Genomic DNA, 20,546 nt, shown 5'->3' with positions numbered 1-20,546 from the left:
CTTTTTGGTAGTGATGAAAGTGCTAAAATTTGATGGAAAACTAACGCCACGCTTGAACCGAAGAACGTAGTATCAAGCTCGGTGGCGACAGCGTAATGGTTTGGGGAGTTGTTGCGGCCTCTGGAGTTAGAAATTCGGACTTTATTGAAGGTGAAATGGACGGTTATAAGTATAAGTCTCTGTTGGAACATAATTTGAAGCCTTTGGTGGATAATTTAGGGCTCGGTTCCGGTTGGATATTTCAACAAGATAACGATCCGATGCATGCGGCGCAAATTGTCAAGGATTGGTTGCTTTATTATACTCCAAGTCAATTAAATACACCACCTCAAAGTCCAAATATGAATATTATTGAACATGTCTGGGAGGATTTTGGAGCGTAGAATTAGAAAGAACCAAATTTCTAGCTCTGCTCTACTCTAAGAGCGCATATTGGGACCTTGGAACAGCATTACATTTGCAGCGTTGACAAATTTTGCAGAATCAATGCCACGGCGTCTTCAAGCAGTTACAGATGCCAATGGGGACCCAACTAAATACTAAAACGTCTTAATAACTAGCATTTTGTAAAGTTTTTCGCACTGAACTAAGATATTTTTGTACTGTATGTAGACTTTTGTCAACACAATATTTGAGTTTTTATTCCATAAATTTGTAGTTTTATATTAATTAACGGATTTTTTAAGTTTGTTGTTATTAGAAAGAAGATTAGAATAAAACTGTATCAACACATTTTTCTAAAAAGTTTTTGTACTCTCACATCGAAGAAAACAGGGGGTGTATGTAGACTTTTGTCCGCCACTGTACCATGTACATTTGTACAAATTCGTATGCTACTGAATTTTATCGAAACTCGTAATATACATACATATAAACATATACATCATTTAAACAATAAATGTTAAGAAACACGCATACGTATGTACAATTGAAACAGATTTCAAAACAAAATAACATAGAGAATAAAGGTCTTAGAGAGAACTAATAAAAATTAACGTTCAATGCATAATTATGTATTATAACTAATAAGGCAGGGCAAATAATTAAGTGGCAAAATAAAAAAATAAATAAAATGAATGAGCAAGGAAACAAAACATAATGGTCCTTTAGAAACGGAATTCGACTTGAAAACGCAGTGTACGTTTTTATAAACAAGAATCTACATACATAAGTATGTACAATATGTATTTATAAGTGTATATATATATTATATATATATAAGATTAGAATTACTATTGTACTTTAGGTCATGGAAAGTAAATTTAATAAATTATAATTAAACACTACATTGACTTAGGCCACCGAGCCATAATTGCAGTTTCCTTTTATTAAAAATGTACTTAAATTTAATTGGATATGATATACATATGTACATTATGTGATTGCATTGAAATGAAATTGGAAATATATCCCCATTTTTACACTACTATTATTATTAAGTTTTGTGATTCATAAAATATTATTTATTTATTATAACATACAAATTCGTTCCGGAATATTCAATATACATAATTAAGATTCATAATCCATAATTAATTAACTATTTAATGTGAAGCCTTCTGCAAACTTGTTCGGATCAAATTTTAATTATTTTCTTTTTGGCAGTTTAATTTTTTTTATACATAACAATGATATAATGTGATATTCAGCGCCTAATGTAGACAAATAATACAGCCTTCCTAATGCATATTCATTCTAAAAAGTGTACTTACACACATAAATTTCTTATCTCCAATTAAGGCAGTGCATTTTTATACTCTTGCAACATGTCGCTCCTGGGGGTAAGGTCAAGTTCCCAGTCAATTTTATCCATTTTTGGCAGGAAGATACACTAACATACATACATACATACATATGCAGCATAAAGTCACCTGGAAGTTCGAAAATATTTATTTGGACAATTTAAGGTCATAAGATGGCATACTTTAAAGGTATCATTCGTGCAAAGTTTTATCCCCTTATTTTAATTGCTTCATGATTTGTACACTGGAAAGTGGGGCAATGTGGCAAAAGAATATGAAAATAATTTCTCGTCACAAATTTGGATGAAATCGGTTGGACGGGTCCCTAGATATGTGATTACACAGTGTAGCAGACGGTGACACGCCCGTAGTTCAATTTTTACCTCGGTTCCCATAAAAATAACTCTTACCATCTAGGGTCTAAAATTTTATCTCTTTGGCGTATTTAGTTATTGATTTATCACACGGGCTTATCTTCCGATTTCATCCATTTTTACAGTGTCGGTAAGGGTGATTAAAGAATTTGTTCTGAATGAATTTGGGTATTGTAGTTTAAATGGATTAGCAGGTATGTACGTCTAATTCTAATTCTACACATAGCTACCGCGCTCACTTTGATAGGAGCCATAGCAGAACAACGTAAAAGTATGTGCTCTCCTCTGCTCCAAGTTCTCTTAGGTAAAAAACTATAGCTGTAACGGGGGTCGGACCCAAGGGAGGAGGGTGTTAGATAGGTGGGGTTTTTAGGGCATGCAAGGAGGGGGACAGTATCATTCAGTATTCATCAGTATTCTGGATAAGTAGGAGTTTAACTAGAGCTCTTCGTCTGCAATAGGTGGTGATTTGACTCCAAGAACGCCATTCACGGGAAGGGAGTCGGTGAAGGTGTTGATGGCTCCACTGTGAGTGGCGGTCAATACCTGTCGACGTACTGTACTGTACCCATGACGTCGACGTAGTCGAGGAAAGAGCTTTTGATGTTCCTAGGAGGCGGTTCTGCGCCAAGCTGAGGGCTGCAAGGATGATTTCTACGAAAACATTCCAGCAGGAACTGCTTGGAGAGGAGTTCATTATGCTCCTTTACTGGGAGCATAAGCGTCTCACTGTGAAGATATTCTATGGGAGACATCAAAAGCCATGCCGTCGTGGTCCGGAGTGCAGTATTTTGGCAGGTCTGAAGTTTCCTCATCTGCGTACAACTGCATCCAGGCGACCATATTGGTGCTGCGTAGTTAAGGACCGGCCGGTCGATTGCTTTGTAAGTTGCCAACAACGTTTCTTTGTCTTTTCCCCATGTGCTGCCGGCTAGCGCCTTGAGGATTTTGTTGCGGCTCTGTACCTTGGCGATAATCGTGGTCGTATGGGGAGAGAATGAGCATAGACTATCGAAGGTTACACCTAAATCGACTGCAATATTAAGTTCAAGTCTATACTCCTTCGTCCGGTTCGTAAATATGGTCGCTGTGGATTTGGTGGGGGAAAGTCTGAGATTCCGTGCAGTGAGGAAACGAGAAATGTCGGAGAGGTAGTTGTTTACCTTCGAACACATGCCATCGATTCCATTGCTCGATGTCAATATCGTGCAGCCATCTGCGTATGAGGTTATAGAAAGCCCCTCTGGTGGTTGCGGGAGTTTCGAGATGTAGAAGTTAAAAAGTAGCGGGGAGAGGACACCACCCTGCGGAACCCCCTGTTTAATTCTTCTCAGTTTAGATGTTTCACCTCGAAATAGTACGGATGGCTGACGACCGATCAGGTAGTTCATAGTCCACCTCTTAAGCCCTGGAGGAAGTGAAGTTTTTTCAACGTCCTGCAGTAGCGTTGTGTGGTTGACTGTATCAAAAGCTTTTGACAAGTCCAATGCTACGAGGATCGTTCTCTCACAGGGTGGTTTCTGGTTGAGGCCACGAACTATCTAAGCGTTTATGACGCTAAGTGCTGTGGTGCTGCTGTGCACTTTTCGGAACCCATGCTGGTTAGAAATTAGAAATTTAGTACTTAGACATGCTTATGTAGCTGATCGCTGTAGTATGGCTCGAGAGCGAGAGGATAATGGTGGTGGAAATGTCGCGCTTTCGGCCTCGACGGTAAATTATATGCACTGTGTTATACGGAACTATCTTTAAAATAGCTATTATTATTCGTCAATATTAGTATTTTGTTGTTGTTGTTGTTTTAACGGATATGCTAATCCCCGTTAGGGTGGTAAGGGTCATCTGTGTTGTCGTCGAGGTCATCTAACGGTAGGCCCAGGAAACGCGCTGTTTCGACGGGGTCGGACCAAAGGGAGGAAGGTGTTAGATGAGTTGGGTTTGTGGGGCATGCAAAGAGGTGGCCAGTGTCATGCGGAGACTCGTTGCATGCAGGACATATATTGGATATGTCGGGGTCGATTCTGGATAAGTAGGAGTTTAACCTGCTACAATACCCAGAACGAAGTTGCGCTAGGGTCACTCGCGTTTCTCGCGGCAACTGGAGCTCTTCATCTGCAATAGGTGGTGCTTTGACTCCAAGAACGCCATTCACGGGAAGGGAGTCGGTGAAGGTGTTAATGGCTCCACTGTGAATGGCGGTCAGTACCTGTCTGAAGTCTGTAGCGTCCGAAGTTCGGTCGGCGTACTGTACGACGTCGTCGACGTAGTCGAGGAATGACCTCTTGATGCTCCTAGGAGGCGGCTCCGCTCCAAGCAGATGGCTGCAAGGGTGATTCCTACGGAAACACCCCAGCAGGAACTGCCTGGAGAAAAGTTCATTATGCTCCTTTACAGGAAGCATGCGCGTCTCACTATGGAGGTGTTCGATGGGAGACATCAAGAGACATCCCGTCGTAGTCCGGAGTGCTGTGTTCTGGCAGGTCTGTAGTTTCCTCATCTGCGTGCCACTGCATCCAGGCGACCATATCGGTGCTGCGTAGTTGAGGACCGGCCGGCCGATTGCCTTGTAAGTTGCCAACAACGTTTCTTTGTCTTTTCCCCATGTGCTGCCGGCTAGCGACTTGAGGATCTTGTTGCGGCTCTGTACTTTGGCAATAATCGCGGTCGTATGAGGAGTGAAGGAGCATAGACTATCAAAAGTTACGCCTAAAATTTTAGGGTTATTGACAGTCGGAATTTTGACGCCATCGACTGCAATATCAAGCTCAAGTCTATACTCCTTCGTCCAGTTTGTAAATATAGTCGCTGTGGATTTGGTGGGGGAAAGTTGGAGATTCCGTGCAGTGAGGAAACGAGAAAGGTCGGAGAGGTAGCTGTTCACTTTCGAACACATGCCATCGATTCCATTGCCCGACGTCAATATCGTGCAGTCATCAGCGTACGAGGTTATGGAGACCCCCTCTGGTGGTTGTGGGAGTTTCGAGATATAGAAGTTAAACAGTAGTGGGGAGAGGACACCACCCTGCGGAACCCCCTGTTTAATTCTTCTCAGTTTAGATGTTTCGCCTCGAAATAGTACGGATGACTGGCGACCACTCAGGTAGTTCATGGTCCACCTCTTTAACCCTGGAGGAAGCGTTGTTTTTTCTATGTCCTGCAATAGCGTTGTGTGGTTGACTGTGTCAAAGGCTTTTGACAAGTCCAACGCTACGAGGATCGTTCTCTCACAGGGTGGCTTCTGGTTGAGGCCACGAACTATCTGGGTGTTTATGACGCTAAGTGCTGTGGTGGTGCTGTGCACTTTTCGGAATCCATGCTGGTGGCTGGCTAGGCTCAGGTGGTGAGTGAAAGTCGGGAGTAGCAGGGCCTCAAGTGTCTTCACTACTGGGGAGAGGAGAGTTATCGGGCGATAAGATTCCCCTTTGTTGGCGGGTTTCCCAGGTTTCAGTAGTGGCACCACCCTTCCGATTTTCCACACATCGGGTATTTGAAGGGTGGTTAGTGACAAGTTGAGGACGCTGGTGAGATAACCTACTCCCGCCGAGCCTAGATGCTTTAGCATTAGCATGTTGATTCCATCAGGGCCAATGGATTTGGATGATTTAGCTTTTGTGATGACACTCTGAACCTCCTCGCCGGTGAAAGTAAGTGGCGCGCAGTTGTTTGGCATTTTGCGCAGCCGCCGGTTAACACATCTCTTAGCTTTGTCTACCGAAGGGTGCAGTGTAAACTGCCGGCTAAAATAGCTCGCGCACTTCTTCGGGTCCGAAGAGGCATGACCATTGAATTGAACTTCAACTCGGTCGTCATGTCTCTTCGGATTAGACAAAGCTTTGACAGTAGCCCAAAGCTTACTCACACCGGTGGAGAGGTTACAGGACTTCAGGTGCTCTATCCATTTCGTCCGCTTATGTTGATTTACCACTCGCCGAATCTCCAAATTGAGATCCCTTATTCGGGGATCCCCGGGATCGGCATGGCGTAAGGTGTCGCGCTCATTAGCTAAGACAGCTGCTTCGGCTGGGAAATTGGGGCGGATTTCCGCTATTCTTCCAGCCGGGATGAAGCGAGCAGTAGCTGCTGCGATCACCTTGCGGAATTGACGTTCGCCAACGCATACGTCCGTAGGAATGGGTAGAGCGTTGAAGGTGCTCTCAGTGAATTCTGTGAAGCCGACCCAATTAGCTTTTTTGAAGTTAATGAAGGTACGGTTGTCCACAGAAACGAAATCGGGAGGCTTCTCGATCGAGATAATTATGGGCAGATGGTCTGATGCAAGAGTTAGCATAGGTCGCCAGGTTATGCTGTTTATCAGGCCACCGCTAGCAATGGTAATATCCGGCGAGCTATTACAGGTGCCCATAACTCTGGTGGGGGCTTCGTCATTCATTGTGCAGAATGTCGAATCGTCAATCTGTTCCGCCAGCTCCATCCCCCTACGATCATTTGACAGGCAGGAATGCCAAAGATCGTGGTGCGCGCTAAAGTCGCCTAGTACCATACGGTTTTCACCACGAAGTAGCGCACCTATATTCGGGTGATATCCTGTAGGGCAACATGTAACTGGGGGGATGTATATATTAAATATTTCGAGCTCGACATCGCCTGACCGGATAGCTATGCCCTGACATTCTAGGGTAGTATCCCTGGGGTCGATGTCTTCTTCGATTAAACGATACTGCACGGTGTTGTGCAATATGAAGGCTAGGCCACCACCACCATCTCGCTCGCGATCTTTACGTAAAACGTTGAAACCTGCACAACTCAGAAGATCTGAGCGGCTGTTTAGCTTGGTTTCTTGGACCGCAGCTATCGATACACGTTCCCGATTCATAAGTGCAACTATCTCCTCGATCTTGCTCTGGAGTCCGTTGCAGTTAAATTGAAGGAGTCGGGTTTGTCGCGGGTGTCCGTGGGTGATCCTGGGGGTGAGGGAGTGACGTGTTGGTGGTATTTGTTGCAGCTGCAGAACCCGCGGGGGCGGTTGTCGCACTGGGGTGTTGGTTGGCGACGCCACTGTTGTGAGTTGCGGGGGCAGACTCCTGCAGCATGGGGCAACGTAGGTGACACTCCACTCACGTGTGGTGCGCAGGCCGGAACACGTCGGGAAGTGGCACCAGCCAGTGCAGGAATTGCACTTAACTGATGCGACGTTCCGAACCAAGAGTTGCTGATTGGTTCTCGCACGCGGATTGGAGCGGGATGAAGGTTGGGGGGCCCCACAAGTCAGAGTGGGAGCTGTGTTGCCTGTTTGAGCTCCTGACCGTAGAGGTCCTTTGTTGGCCACTCTGATTGAGTGGCGGCGCGGCGCGCGAACAGTGTGCAGGTTGCACAGCCGTGGAGGCTTGTGTCGCAGTATTGCGCAGACAACACGGGGCCACGTAACGCGTGGTCCACTCCCTGTGGGTCTTAAGGCCTGAGCAGGTCTTAAGATGGCTCCATCCATTCCATGTATTGCACCTGACCGAGGTGGAGTTTGGATGGAGCCTTTTAGCGCAGACGCAGCAGAAAAATTCCTCCGGGCCCGGGTTGGACTCAATGCCAGCACGAGTCAGGAGGATACGGAGCAACCCTGCTGCAAGGCGTTGCTCTAATGACGACAAACATAGATTAATGCTTACCGATCCAAACGGGGTTAGATCGCCGAAAGGACAGCCCTTGGTCGGATAAAATCCGAGTCAATTCCGGTGCGTAGAACCGGCTGTCGTGGGAATTGACAGTATTGATAGTATTTTGTTCTTAACAATCGCCTTCGTAGGAATCGCCGTAATGTTGGAATTAAACTTCAGGCCTTTCAAGATAAAGATGAATTTAATAGTTGTACCAAGCTAGACGATAACATTATGCTATTAGGGAATCTTTTTTATCTACTGAGTCTATCACCTTTGTTGAAGTATAACCTACTTTGGATGCGTTGTGTTGATTCGTTGATACAGTTAAAGTCTGCAATCTGGATTACACCAAATCTTGCAAGTTATAGTTACAGAATAGTGACTGTGTGTATTTGTTAACATAAGGTGACCAAGTGACGGCTGCTGTTTAGGCGATATCTAACTTTACATGTTTGTCAGGTCTTGAAGGTCCTTTTATTCATTGGTACGTAAAAAATTTCAATGGATTTGCAATAAGATATTTTACTTTTTTTAATAAAAACAGTATATAAGTACATTAATAAATTTATTGTTTTCTTTTAGAAAATGTTAGACATTGCCTAAAATTACATTGCTATAAATCGTTTCGTTTAACTGCAACAAGTTGCAGGTGTAGGATCCAGACCAGATCGCTTGGTAATGGAAAGCCGGGTGAATTCTTCTGCAGTAGTTGGGTGAATTCCGACAGTGTTTAATAAAATTTTCATTGTGAGGCCAGCTCTGCAAACACAAATTTTATAAAACCGAATATGATTACAATAATACAAAAAATCTTACTTTACAGCAGCGGCAAATCCTTGCATAACTTCTCCTGCTACTGGTCCAACGTAATGCAATCCCAGTACTTTCTGATCGCCGCTTCTTTCAGCAATAGCTTTAAGATAACAATAGCGAACGCTTTTTTGAGGTATGAAAAACTCTGTTGGTTTGTAGAAACCATGGAAAACTTCTATATTGTCTTCCCCATATTTTTGTAATGCCACTTCCTCTGACAAACCAACACAAGAATATTCCAATGGAGTGAACACAGTTGTAGCAACATTGGCATAGTCCATCAACTGCGTTGATCCTGAGAATAGTCGACGGGCCAGTAAACGGCCGGCATGGATAGCTACTGGTGTTAGTTCTAATTTTCCTTGCAAAATATCACCAACCGCATAGATATGTGGAACATTTGTTTGTTCTGCATCGTTGGCTAGGATTTTATCATTTTTTATTTCCACACCAGCCGAACCTAAATTAAGGTCTTCAACTAATCCTTTGCGGCCGATAGCAAAAAGCACTGTGTCAAAGACATCTGATCCTTCTTCGCCTGTATTGGAGTTAGTCCATCTAACTTTCAAACGACCATCATTTTGCTTCTCTATAGAATTTGGCAATGTGGTAAACAAAAATTTAATCCCACGCTCAACCATCGAGTCTTTTATAATGCCCGCCATTTGTTGATCGAATTCTCGTAAAACAACAGAACGCACCATAACTGTAGCGTCGTATCCCAAGCCTTTAAGGAAACCGGCGCATTCTAATCCTATATCTGGAAGATATAAAAGAGTTTTAATTTTTTGATTACTTGAACAGGTTTGTAACCAATACATACACCCAGCGCCAATAACAAGCGTCTTTCCTGGCTCACGATCCAAACTAAAGATATCATCACTAGTGATACCATACTCTACAGCCCCAGGTATTGGTGAATATCTTGGGCGTCCACCTACCGCGATTAACACATTCTGCGCGGTTATGGACCGTTCTGTTCCATTTTTCATCTTAGCTATTACTGTATGAGGATCTTTGAAGTAACCTAAGCCATTAATATACTCCACTTTTCTATAAAATCAATTCTTACTTTATATTCATTTACCTATATATTGAAATTTTACTTACTTATCTCGTAAGTCAACGCGGGTAACCCAGTTTACAGATTTTATATGATTTTGTACAGCTTGAACTAATTTATTCCAATTCGATGATATCTTCTCTGGCTCTGGAATTTGCCAACCATACGCCACAGATTCCTGTGAGCAAAATATTTTTATAAATAAAGTTTTTATAGCATATTATATAAACTTACATGCACAGCTTCACCCAAATGAGCTGCTTGATGCATAAGTTTTTTAGGAATACATCCGACATTTACACAAGTTCCTCCCAGACCCCATTTAGAACCCGCTGGTGAAGGTTTAACATAGTCTAAGCATGCAACCCTTGCCCCCAAAGCCACTGCTTCCTTTGCACAGGCTAGTCCTCCTGATCCGCCTCCAATCACAACCAAATCGTAGTCATATTCATCTATAAATAATGGTATATTTTTTATATGTGTATGTCGGTCGAGGATAAGAACTTTTGGAAAAGTAAAGTATTTAGAATCCAATCTAACCTCGCTGTAACCCTTGTTAAGTTTAAGAGTGTATGTGTGTATGTACATAAGTAATAAAATATCAGATGTTTGCAAATTACAGTACCCCTCGGAAAATGCAATTTTTGATCCAATTAACCGGGGGATCAACTAAGAGTTGATACTTTTATAAAATGTTAATTTAAAAATCTGTATTTTTTGTATATTGTTCAATCCATGTGAAATAACACTTGTTTCCATATCTATTCTAATCCATACAAAAACGTTTTGTCTAAATCAAAATACATATGCTTGCAGTTCTCCTAGGTATTGTAAAACTTGTGCAACTGACAGAGGCCTGGAGAATCACCTTCTTTCTCTTGTTTGTGCAATTAACCGGTGGAAATTAAGGATACATTTTTTTCAATAACACATATTTATAACCAATTAGGAGGGAAAATCAACTGTGTGCAATTAAGCTGTGGATAGTTTAATTTCCATACATTTTTATAATAAATACATGCATTAATATATACATATAGTAAATTTTTGCTCAGTCAAATATAATAAAAATATGCATATGGTAGTCAAATATGCAAATAACCGAACAAATTAACTAATGCTATTAAGTTATTGTGAAATAGACGAAATGACTCAGCAATTTACAAGTTCCATTTATGTACATACATACAAGTATATAAGATTATTCCAGAATTTAGATCTTAAGTAACGTCATTTTATTGATTCCAGTAACCTATTAGTATCAGCCATTACTGCTTACGCTTTTTTACTGATGATATATATGCAATCATTCTTCTTAAAAAATATTCCGAGTTAAATTTGTAGAATGTCACATTGTTCGGTAATGGCGTCCTTGAACGAGCAACTGATAATAAAACTTTTGTACTATAACTTATAAACATTGAAAAGTTCTTTACGCTATATTAAACTAATATAAATATACAAAGATGCACCGTATTTTATATTAAAAACAAGAACTAAACAGCAGATTTATTAAAAATTAACCATTGGATAATTGACATTTCATTGACATTCATGGAATATTGCCTGGAATATAACATTCCAGGGGAATTCAATATAAAAACAAGTCAATTTGCCGACAGCAAAATGAGACTTTCATGATCCCGACCTCTCGAAAACCTCGTTCCATTTGCACACGAACTTTTTTCTTAAAAACTTACAATTCATTTAAATTTTCGTAATTCCAGTTGTGAGCTATAATTGCGCAATTAGATAAAATACCAGTTGATATCTACAGTAATAATCTTAGTAATACGAAGACATTGAAAGGCAATTGGAAAACTCAAATGAATTCTATACTAATTACTGGTTGCAATCGTGGATTGGGCCTTGGTATTGTAAAGACACTTGTGAAATTACCACAGCCCCCTAAACATATTTTTGCAACGTGCAGAGACTCCGACAAAGCTACGGTAAGGTACCCATATATTTTTTTATCATACGCTAATTATTAGTTAATTTGTATTGTACGGTACATACTGTTTATAGGCGCCATTATGCTACACAATTTTAATTTCTGCACTATTAATAAGCTTAAAATCACGAAAAACACTCCAACTGCAATTTGAAACCACTTCAAGATAGCTAGAATATTTAAAAAGATGAAATAATGTCAGCTAAGCACTGATCACTGAATAAGTAGGATCAAACAAAAACTATATCTAAACTCTTCAAATTTCTAGTTGAAATAAAATTCTCTTCCAATTTTACTTCGCTTTTATGCACATCTTTCCGTTTGAAACAGTTCCAATTTTCCATTCAATGCAGCGTTGCCGTTTTGGTCCAAATTTTGTAGTTTTATTTGCTTTCGATGGTTTGGTTGGTAGGCATAACGTTTTGGTAAGAAATGTTTTTTATTAAACGTGTTTAGAATGAAAGTTAAACTTAAGATTCGTTCGCTTAAAATTTGATAATTTCTTGTTAACTGGTCATACTAACTAAAAAAGTTTTAATTGAAACTCTGGCATAAAGATAGTAAGTGTTAATAATTTGATATATTCGCATATTTCTTTAATTCAAACCATATATGATAACTCTGAATAAAATATTTTTTTTTTATTTCTATTAATCACTATGTAAAGTCTTTAAATTAAATTAAAAAAATTTAGTTTTCCAAATAGTCTTGTTTGGAGGTTTAATCTAGATATCTAAGTTAACTTTGAATCAAAATATTTCAATTTTGTCACATAAAATTGACCAAAAATTGTGGAATCGTGAACTGTATTCCGTAAAAGAAATGATAGCTGATACCACTATTACTTTAAGCGTATCGAGATATCAGCAAACAGCAAATTATGTTCATATTGTATTTACATTTCGTTAATTGTCGAAATTGCAAACTAATCAGGCCTATCTTTTTTAAAGTTACTTCACTTCACTTAGTTTTCAGCATATACGACATCAAACTTCTTATCCTTTTTAATTTTAATGCAACAACATTTTAAATATTGAAAATGGAAAAAAACTGTAATTAACAGTATGTTCGTGAAAGCGATAACTTGAGTAAAAAATTACACTTAGTACACCTGTTCTTTTGCACTTTGGGGGATGGTATTGGAAGAGGACCATTACTACTCTTACAATATGGTATGTCATTAAGGAAAAATTATAAGATGCAATAATTAAGCCAGAAACCTGTACCCCTATTATGTATTCATAAGCGAGAGTGACGTTTGACAACAGTTTATTGAAATTTCTATTACGAGTGGATATCTACTTCCTACAGCACACAATTGAGTTAGCAGTGTCCATTTTGCGATTGTTATCGACTACAATCAACAATTGTTACATACATATACCATCTGGAAATGTTAAAACCAGGAAACTGACCTTGGGCAGTTGCTAATACGCTATTTTACACAAACTAATAAATCTTTATCAACTAGCGCACATTTTTCACTCATATAAACATCAAAAGATCCCCACTCTTAGGCTTCTGACTGAAAATATACTAAAAAATAAACGTGGAGATATGTAGACTTTCAATCTACAAAATGTCATGTTTTATTTAATGAAAATGTCGCTTTTGTTTCAAAATTAAATCGCATTCATATCAGTCGATAGATGTGAAATCAGACTTTTGTAAAATTATAAAAGAAAACCTCATAAAAGGCCTTTTATTGAAATAAAAAACTGAAAATAATAAGTATGTACATATATCCGTTATTTTGTATAATGAAATTAAAGATTTAAAAATAAAATAGAGCAAATCTTACAAAAATCATTGATTGTTTCATGACCTGTCGTCTCAAATTCATGTATAAAAATCGATGATTGTTTCTAGGGGAGCAAAACCACTACAGCGAGGCAAAAAAGCAGGATATAACTTTTGAATTCATAATGTAATTTTTTATACTAATGCAAATTTTGTATGCAAATAATAAAATATAATTATTTAAAATAATATTTCTCATAATAAAAAAACAACTAATGTTACAATTAGTTTCGGTATGTGTTGTAAAAGTTAAAAAATATTTATATTAAAAATTTAAGTGACTGAAGAAAAATTAGTACACGATTTGTAAAATATCTAACCAGGTACTTTTATACTCTCGTCAAATTTTGCACAGTTTTAAAAGTTACATGTGAAAGTTATTTGTACCACCTAAAACTAAATGATATAGGCTGATACGTGCTTGTTAATCCAAAAGAAATATAAAATCGGTACGTGACAAAAGACAAAACCCCGAAAATTGATATGCGTTAAAATCGTCATTATGACGTACAAGTACAAGCGATAACTTGATTAAAAATGAAGAGATATTGATAAAACAGTTTACACGTGTTCTTTGGCACACTGAGAAAATTCCTATTGAAGATTATCACTCCAGCCAAATACATTTAAGCAAAAAATATATAGAGTGTCATAACTAAGCCATTAGCTAGAAAATATAAACAACAAGTAAGGAAGGGCTAAGTTCGGGTGTCACCGAAAATTTTATACTCTCGCATGATAAAGTGATAATCGAGATTTCATTATCCGTCATTTACATATTTTTTTTATTTTGCTGTAAAATTAATTAGAGTTAAATTCTGAGAGATTCACCGATATTTTCGGTGAAAAATTAGGTTAGGTTAGGTTAGGCACTGAGTTCTTCGTGTTCGATATCAGGAACCTTGAAAAGTTTTAGTCCGATCACGACAATTTTTCCACAAGGGATACCTCAGCTCAAATACCGTATTTGTGTAAAGTTTTATTCCGCTATGATCATTGGTTCCTAATGTATATATTATACAGAGAAGGCATCAGATGGAATTCAAAATAGCGTTATATTGGAAGAAGGCGTGGTTGTGAATCGATTTCACCCATATTTCGTACATGTCATCAAGGTGTTAAGAATAGACAATAGACAATAGAATTAATCGAGGTATGCACTGCGACCTTGGGTCTATTGTGCCCTCTCCTAACTCACAGGGACTCACCAAGCCCCAACAAATCGATGAATTCTAGTATTTTGCTGGGAGCTAGTGAGTCGATGTGATCCCAATTTTCTGCACTTTCTTTCATATCACATTCTGGAACTGTTTCGAACAAGGACACAAAGCGTGCCACGTCTCTTCGTCCTCAAGTGAATATGGTATTATTTATTTCAATTTGCAGAGTTTATTCTTTTTAGAGATTACGAAATTTTCGTCACGTTACGTTTTTGTAATGTTTTTGAGCTCGCAATGTGATGAACGAAATAAGGGAATTTTTCATTTACTATGAATTAATGGCATCAGGTAATTGTGAATAGTACTGAAGTTTATTCTTATATTATTATATAATAAAAAATATAAAGGTAACAGAATTAAACTCTGCACAGTAATGTAATCGCTATCCAAAATGTGTAGCCATAATTTTGCCCAAGTCATTTTGTGAATTGCTATTGTTCGGTTACTCTCGAACTATAATTTGAAGATGAAATACAATATTAATCTTATAATATCTAAATTTGATCTACCCTTTCTAGGAACTAAAGGACTTAGCAGCCAGTCATTCGTCAATTCATATTTTGGAGATCGGTAACGTATCTATTTTAGATTTTATCCTGTTGAATTTAATTATGAATATTGAAGTTGACGCTTCCATTTATGTATGCATGTTTTGACAAGTGATAAAGTACACCAGCTCTCCACGATTCATCGATAAATGGTTGTAGGAATTAAAGCCGTGATCTTCTCGTGATCATGCCTATGTCGCGATTGGGTAAATGTTTACTAAATATCGTTGTTAAAATTCGCCTTCGCTTCCAAAACTAACATATCAAAGGAATATAAGATTTTCAAATTCTATCGGAAGTTGCCCTTTTTCACCTATCGCAACAACCACGACACACTACATATTTAGAAATTTAGGAAGAGCGATATAGAGGAAATATGAAAAAGACAACGTAGAAAAACTCTCAAATTGCATGCAAATATTGTAAACAACTAGTTATTAGTTTAAAATGAAAAGGTTTCAGTGAACCAAGTGAAAGATTTTGAAACATTTTGGTCATATTTTAAAAACTACTTTTAACATATAACTGTATACATATATACTACTTTTTCTATATATTTATTATTTATTCTGTCAAACACGTCCAAAAACAACAGAAAAAATTGTCGTAATCCTTAATTCTATCATTTTGGGTGTTTAAGTAAAATGATTTATGTTCAATGTGAAAATGAGAGATCTCTTAATTTTTGCCTCTAGTTTTATACACGATGTCACTACGTACATAGATTGCCTTTTATATTTCGGGATTTGGCAACATTAGTGTTGCAATCTGGAAACTCAGAATTTGATCGTTAAGTTTGACATTTTTGATGGTATGCATACTCAGAAAGTCTTGACATATGAGCGCTATTACTTAGAATAATGACCTAAAAATGGAATTACTTGTAAATCGCGAACATTTTCGCGCGATTATTTTTACAACTTTCGACGTGGATTAATTAACTCATCAAGAGCACTTAAATCATCTTTATTCAAATTTTATCGATAGTATAGTGAATTCAATTTGTTCACGTTAAATCATACACAATTTGTCAAATTGGTCGAGAGAAATGTTATAAAAAATACAATAGCGGTGTTTCGAAACACGTCTATGACATCGTGACAGGTGTTGTACTGTGGATTTACGCGTATTACGCGTAAACAACTGCATTTTTGACAACTTATAACATCGATTTGATGAGTGATCCTCCGTATAGTCCTGACGTGACACCGAACGCTACTTTTTTATTACCCTTCGCAAAAACATAAACTAAGAGATCAACGTTTTTCGATACCTGAAGAAGTGGTTGATGCGTTCAAAAGTCATGCAAAAGTGTATAAATCATAATAGAGAATATTTTGAAAAACAATAAATCGATTACCGATGATTAAAATTTGCATTTCTTCTTCGAATCCCGAAATATAAAAGACAATCTACATACGTAATACATTGACGCGTACTCACATTAGTGTCGAGAAGACTATGTAAGGTTGTGTTATAAAAGTTGTAAAACCAGTTTCTGCCTTGTTTTAGATTTGCTCAATTTTAATAATTATGGCAACCTAATAAGTCAAATTAGTGAAGTAGTGAAAGATGGCGGGTTGAATGTGTTATTCAATAATGCTGGCTTTGCTCCCAAATCTACTCGTATCACCACAGTTAAATTAGAGGAGTTGATGCGGGCTTTGCACACCAATACTGTTGTACCAATTATGCTATCGAAGGTACGTATTAATAATAACACTTAATTATAACACTTTTTTGAGCTTTTGGAGCTGCCTCTGTAAAACTTTTGGATGGAATACAAATAATCTGTGGTAGTGTGCAAAATTTATTAGTTCGTCTGATAAAGGGATCGCATGTTTTTATATTTCGAGTATACATCGCTCTCTTTTCCCACTTTTTTTATACTCTGAATAGAGTATATTACGTTAGCCACGATGTTTGTAACACCCAAAAGGAAAACGTCAGAGAACCTATAAAATAGATACCATATATGTACATATACATATATATACATATATATGTATTTACCAATGTCCGTCTGTCTGTATATCCGCGAACTTGTCCCTCAGTTTTTCACATGTCGATCTGAAGGCAACAATGCAAATTGTTCAAATCGAGTCACTCTAGCATATATTGTTGTTATACAAACTGGCCGATCACTGTTCTTATAAGAAAAGTTTATAGTATTTGTGAAGGTTATTATCAGAAAATGGTAATGAATAATTCATTGAGAATCTCTGGTTATGTATTTATTAACAATCTCTGCTCTGATAGCACATTCACCGATAATAAGTTTGGCATATTTTTAGGCTTGTCTCCCACTCTTAAAACGGGCTTCAATAACTAACAAAAACATTGCAATGGGTGTTAGGCGGGCCGCTATTATAAACATGAGTTCGATTCTTGGCTCCATTGAAGCCAATACAGATGGTGCCATATACGCATATCGTACTTCGAAGGTAAAATACTTATATAATAGCACAAAGCAAGCATATTATTTTATACTTATGTAATTGAATACTTTATGAATTTTAATGTTTCTTTTGTAGGCTGCTTTAAATGCAGCGACGAAATCAATGAGTATCGACCTCCTTAAAGACGGAATTCTTTGTGTATGTTTACATCCTGGTTGGGTACGTACTGACATGGGAGGCGATAATGCACCGCTTGATGTGAGCACTAGCTCAAGGATGATCATAGAAATTCTATTAAAATTTAACGAGATGAATAATGGCGGTTTCTATCAATATGACGGTCAAAAATTGCCTTGGTAGAATATCTTATATTATTGTGTTTATTTTCTCGTGTTTAATTTGTAACTGCAAATTGACATACATACTGTGAGCGTCAAAAATAAGTAAACAGCAGTTCTATCAATATTAAAGTGTTTATAACAACGCAGTCTTTAATGCAACAATAAAAAGTTGTATTACAGAATTCAAGGCTTATATTATAAGAGCTTAACTTAGAATAAATAATAAACAAAAATTAAACACAGCCAAAAATAATTTACATAAACTAAAAATACTCTCGTTTTTTCGCGTCAAAAAAAAGTAAACAGAGTTCTGTAAAGTTAAAATCTATGTACGTAAACTAAATTAATATTCATTCTAGTATTTTGTTTACTTTCCTTTGGACTTCTGTACATCACTTATTTTTCTGGGCATGTATTCTGCAAAATTTTTTTGTAAATTCTGGAGAGATTTTGCTCCATTCTTCAATCAAAGCCTTATTTAGGTCGTCCTTGCTTGAAATGTCCTTCTGTCTGATTTTTCGGTCAAGGTGCTCCTACAGATGCTCGATATGATTAATGTCTGGGGTCTGAAGAGGGTTATCCAGAGTTTTGGTGTTTGATATAACAGCCACTCACTTACAAATTTGGACTTGTGTTTAGGATCGTTGTCCTGTTGAAAGATCCAGTTTCCTGATAGGCCTAATTTTTCAATGCTTTGAGCAACATTTTTTTTTTTAATGTTGAAATTATCCAATGTGTTAATCGTGGACTCAATAAAAACCAAATTCCCTACACCAGATGCTGTCATACAGCCCCAGACCATAGGCGATCCTCCACCGTGCTTTACGGTGTGGGTAACACACTTATCAGTAAAGGCTTTATTTTTGGATCTCCAAATTTTGGGAAACTTTTTCGATTCAAATATTTCGAATTTGCTTTTGTCTGTATAAAAAATGTTTTCCCAGAAATTTTCAGCCTGATTTAAATACTTTTTTGCAAATTTCAAGTTCATCTGTTATTCGCTTTTGATGTATAGGCCATTTGGCGTGGTACTCGTTCATGCAAACCGCTTTTGTGCAAAGTTCTCCTGATTGTACTGGCACTTACTGGTTTACCCAATGTCTCCGCTATATCTTTTGATATTTGAGCAGCGTTTGAAGCTGGATTTGTTTTTACTTCCCGTACTATTTATCGCGCTTCAGTGTCAGTAAGGCGCTTTGGTCGGCTCGGCCGTGACAAATTTTCAACTGTCTGATGTGTACCATGTTTATTAATATTTTTTTTATTGTGCAATAGTGTCTTCTAACTATTTCTCCGATTTCGCGCAAAGATTTATCTTTTTTGTGCAAATCTAATATGAGTTTTTAACCGTTTCAGTGGTCGTTCGCTTGCTCATTACAAATATTGATATTTTAGCGACTTAACCTCAAAAAAAAAACATAATGATATAAAAAATATGTTTTACTGCACTTAATCTCTTGAATAATAACGGTTTCCAAAGGATTTTTGGCGCTTCCCCGAAATAAGTATTAAAAACAAACAACGGTTGTTGCTACTGTTTACTTTTTTTTGACGCGAAAAAACGAGAGTATTTTTAGTTTATGTGAATTATTTTTGGCTGTGTTTAATTTTTGTTTATTATTTATACTAAGTTAAACTCTTATAATATTAGCCTTGAATTCTGTAATACAACTTTTTATTGTTGCATTAAAGACTGCGTTGTTATAAACACTTTAATATTGATAGAACTGCTGTTTACTTATTTTTGACGCTCACAGTATGTATATTATAGATACGCTTTTCAATTGTCAGTAGTATTTTACTTGTCACCGAAAAACTTTATCAAACTTACATTATGACAAAAAAATTCCCGGAAAGTGTAAATAAAACGCAAAATGTTTAATTATTCATTAATATTTATTTTGTCGTCTGCAAAGTAATTATGCCAACGATGTTCGCAGTTTTCGAACACTTTTCATAAGCACTTTTTGGGATGGTTTTCAGCGCCTTAAGCGTAAATTGTTTTATCACTTCAATCGACTGAAAACGGCTTTCATGGAGCGGCACTTTCAGTTTGTGGAATAAGAAAAAATCATACGGAGCCAAATCTGGTGAATCCGGTGGTTGATCGGTGGTATTCATTGCGTTTTTGGCTCTAAATTCAGTCACTCTTTTGAAAAAAAAAACAGCTTTATCGGAACGAGTTAAACAAGAACACGTTTCATACCTAAAATATCCTCCAAAATCATTCGAATGGACTCGCAAGATATTTCGGGCTTTCTCTCTAACATTTGCCTGACGATTTTCAAGCACCATATCCTTTACTTTTTTAATATTTTGATCAGTTAAAGAGGTCGAAGATCGTCCAGAGCGAGGCATGTCTTCAAAGATCTCTCGACCATCTTTGGGGGCTTTGTACCACTCGTAGGCTTGTGTTTACTAGCATTTACAACCATTCCACACACGAAATTTGGTTAGAAATACAAAATTTTAGACTAATTCTTTGTTTGAAATTTTTATCCGTTGTAAAAATCGCAACGCACTACTGAGGTGTATCGACTTAAGCAGCTGCTATAAACAAACTGGCATAGTATTTAAGAACAGTCCTACCAACTCAACAAAATAAATTTTTTTGAAATATCATTAACCCGGGGAAATTAAATGCAATTTGCGGGTGCTTTTTTGTCACAATGTAGTGAAC

At 37.5% G+C, this 20,546-nt stretch overlaps 2 protein-coding genes and 1 long non-coding RNA gene across 8 annotated transcripts; 1 reads left to right on the top strand and 2 right to left on the bottom strand.

Annotated features, from left to right (window-relative positions):
• Positions 1 to 8,276: 8,276 nt before the first annotated feature.
• On the bottom strand, positions 8,277 to 11,851 carry LOC105228306 (thioredoxin reductase 1, mitochondrial). 3 transcript variants are annotated; one of them, XM_011208091.4, is made up of 6 exons: positions 11,624 to 11,851; positions 9,839 to 10,056; positions 9,652 to 9,782; positions 9,365 to 9,594; positions 8,545 to 9,301; positions 8,277 to 8,487 (listed from the first exon to the last, which is right to left on the bottom strand). In XM_011208091.4, the coding sequence occupies exons 1-6, from the start codon at positions 11,637 to 11,639 to the stop codon at positions 8,358 to 8,360; spliced, it is 1,482 nt and encodes a 493-aa protein (XP_011206393.1). In that variant the 5' UTR covers positions 11,640 to 11,851; the 3' UTR covers positions 8,277 to 8,357. The 3 variants fall into 3 exon arrangements, with proteins under 3 accessions (XP_011206393.1, XP_049311359.1, XP_011206392.1); XM_049455402.1 differs by lacking the exon at positions 11,624 to 11,851 and adding an exon at positions 11,305 to 11,326; XM_011208090.3 differs by lacking the exon at positions 11,624 to 11,851 and adding an exon at positions 10,884 to 11,165.
• On the top strand, positions 11,298 to 20,438 carry Csga (C-factor). Of its 4 annotated transcripts, none has more exons than XM_011208092.4 (5): positions 11,298 to 11,556; positions 15,097 to 15,148; positions 16,639 to 16,829; positions 17,421 to 17,570; positions 17,661 to 20,438. In XM_011208092.4, exons 1-5 carry the CDS (start codon positions 11,431 to 11,433, stop codon positions 17,883 to 17,885), a joined length of 744 nt encoding a protein of 247 aa, XP_011206394.1. In that variant the 5' UTR covers positions 11,298 to 11,430; the 3' UTR covers positions 17,886 to 20,438. The 4 variants fall into 4 exon arrangements, with proteins under 4 accessions (XP_011206394.1, XP_019846574.1, XP_049311361.1 ...); XM_019991015.3 differs by lacking the exon at positions 11,298 to 11,556 and adding an exon at positions 12,588 to 12,730; XM_049455404.1 differs by lacking the exon at positions 11,298 to 11,556 and adding an exon at positions 13,559 to 13,591.
• On the bottom strand, positions 15,671 to 17,323 carry LOC125778344 (uncharacterized). Its single transcript, XR_007422646.1, has 2 exons — positions 17,140 to 17,323; positions 15,671 to 17,081 (listed from the first exon to the last, which is right to left on the bottom strand). It is a non-coding gene; the product is annotated as an uncharacterized LOC125778344 (long non-coding RNA).
• Positions 20,439 to 20,546: the final 108 nt, after the last annotated feature.

The sequence above is a fragment of the Bactrocera dorsalis genome, chromosome 4, assembly GCF_023373825.1.
Source record: "Bactrocera dorsalis isolate Fly_Bdor chromosome 4, ASM2337382v1, whole genome shotgun sequence".
NCBI lineage: Eukaryota > Metazoa > Arthropoda > Insecta > Diptera > Tephritidae > Bactrocera > Bactrocera dorsalis.
The sequence above is the reverse complement of the archived record's forward strand: the minus strand, read 5'-3'. Positions and strand labels throughout refer to the sequence as shown.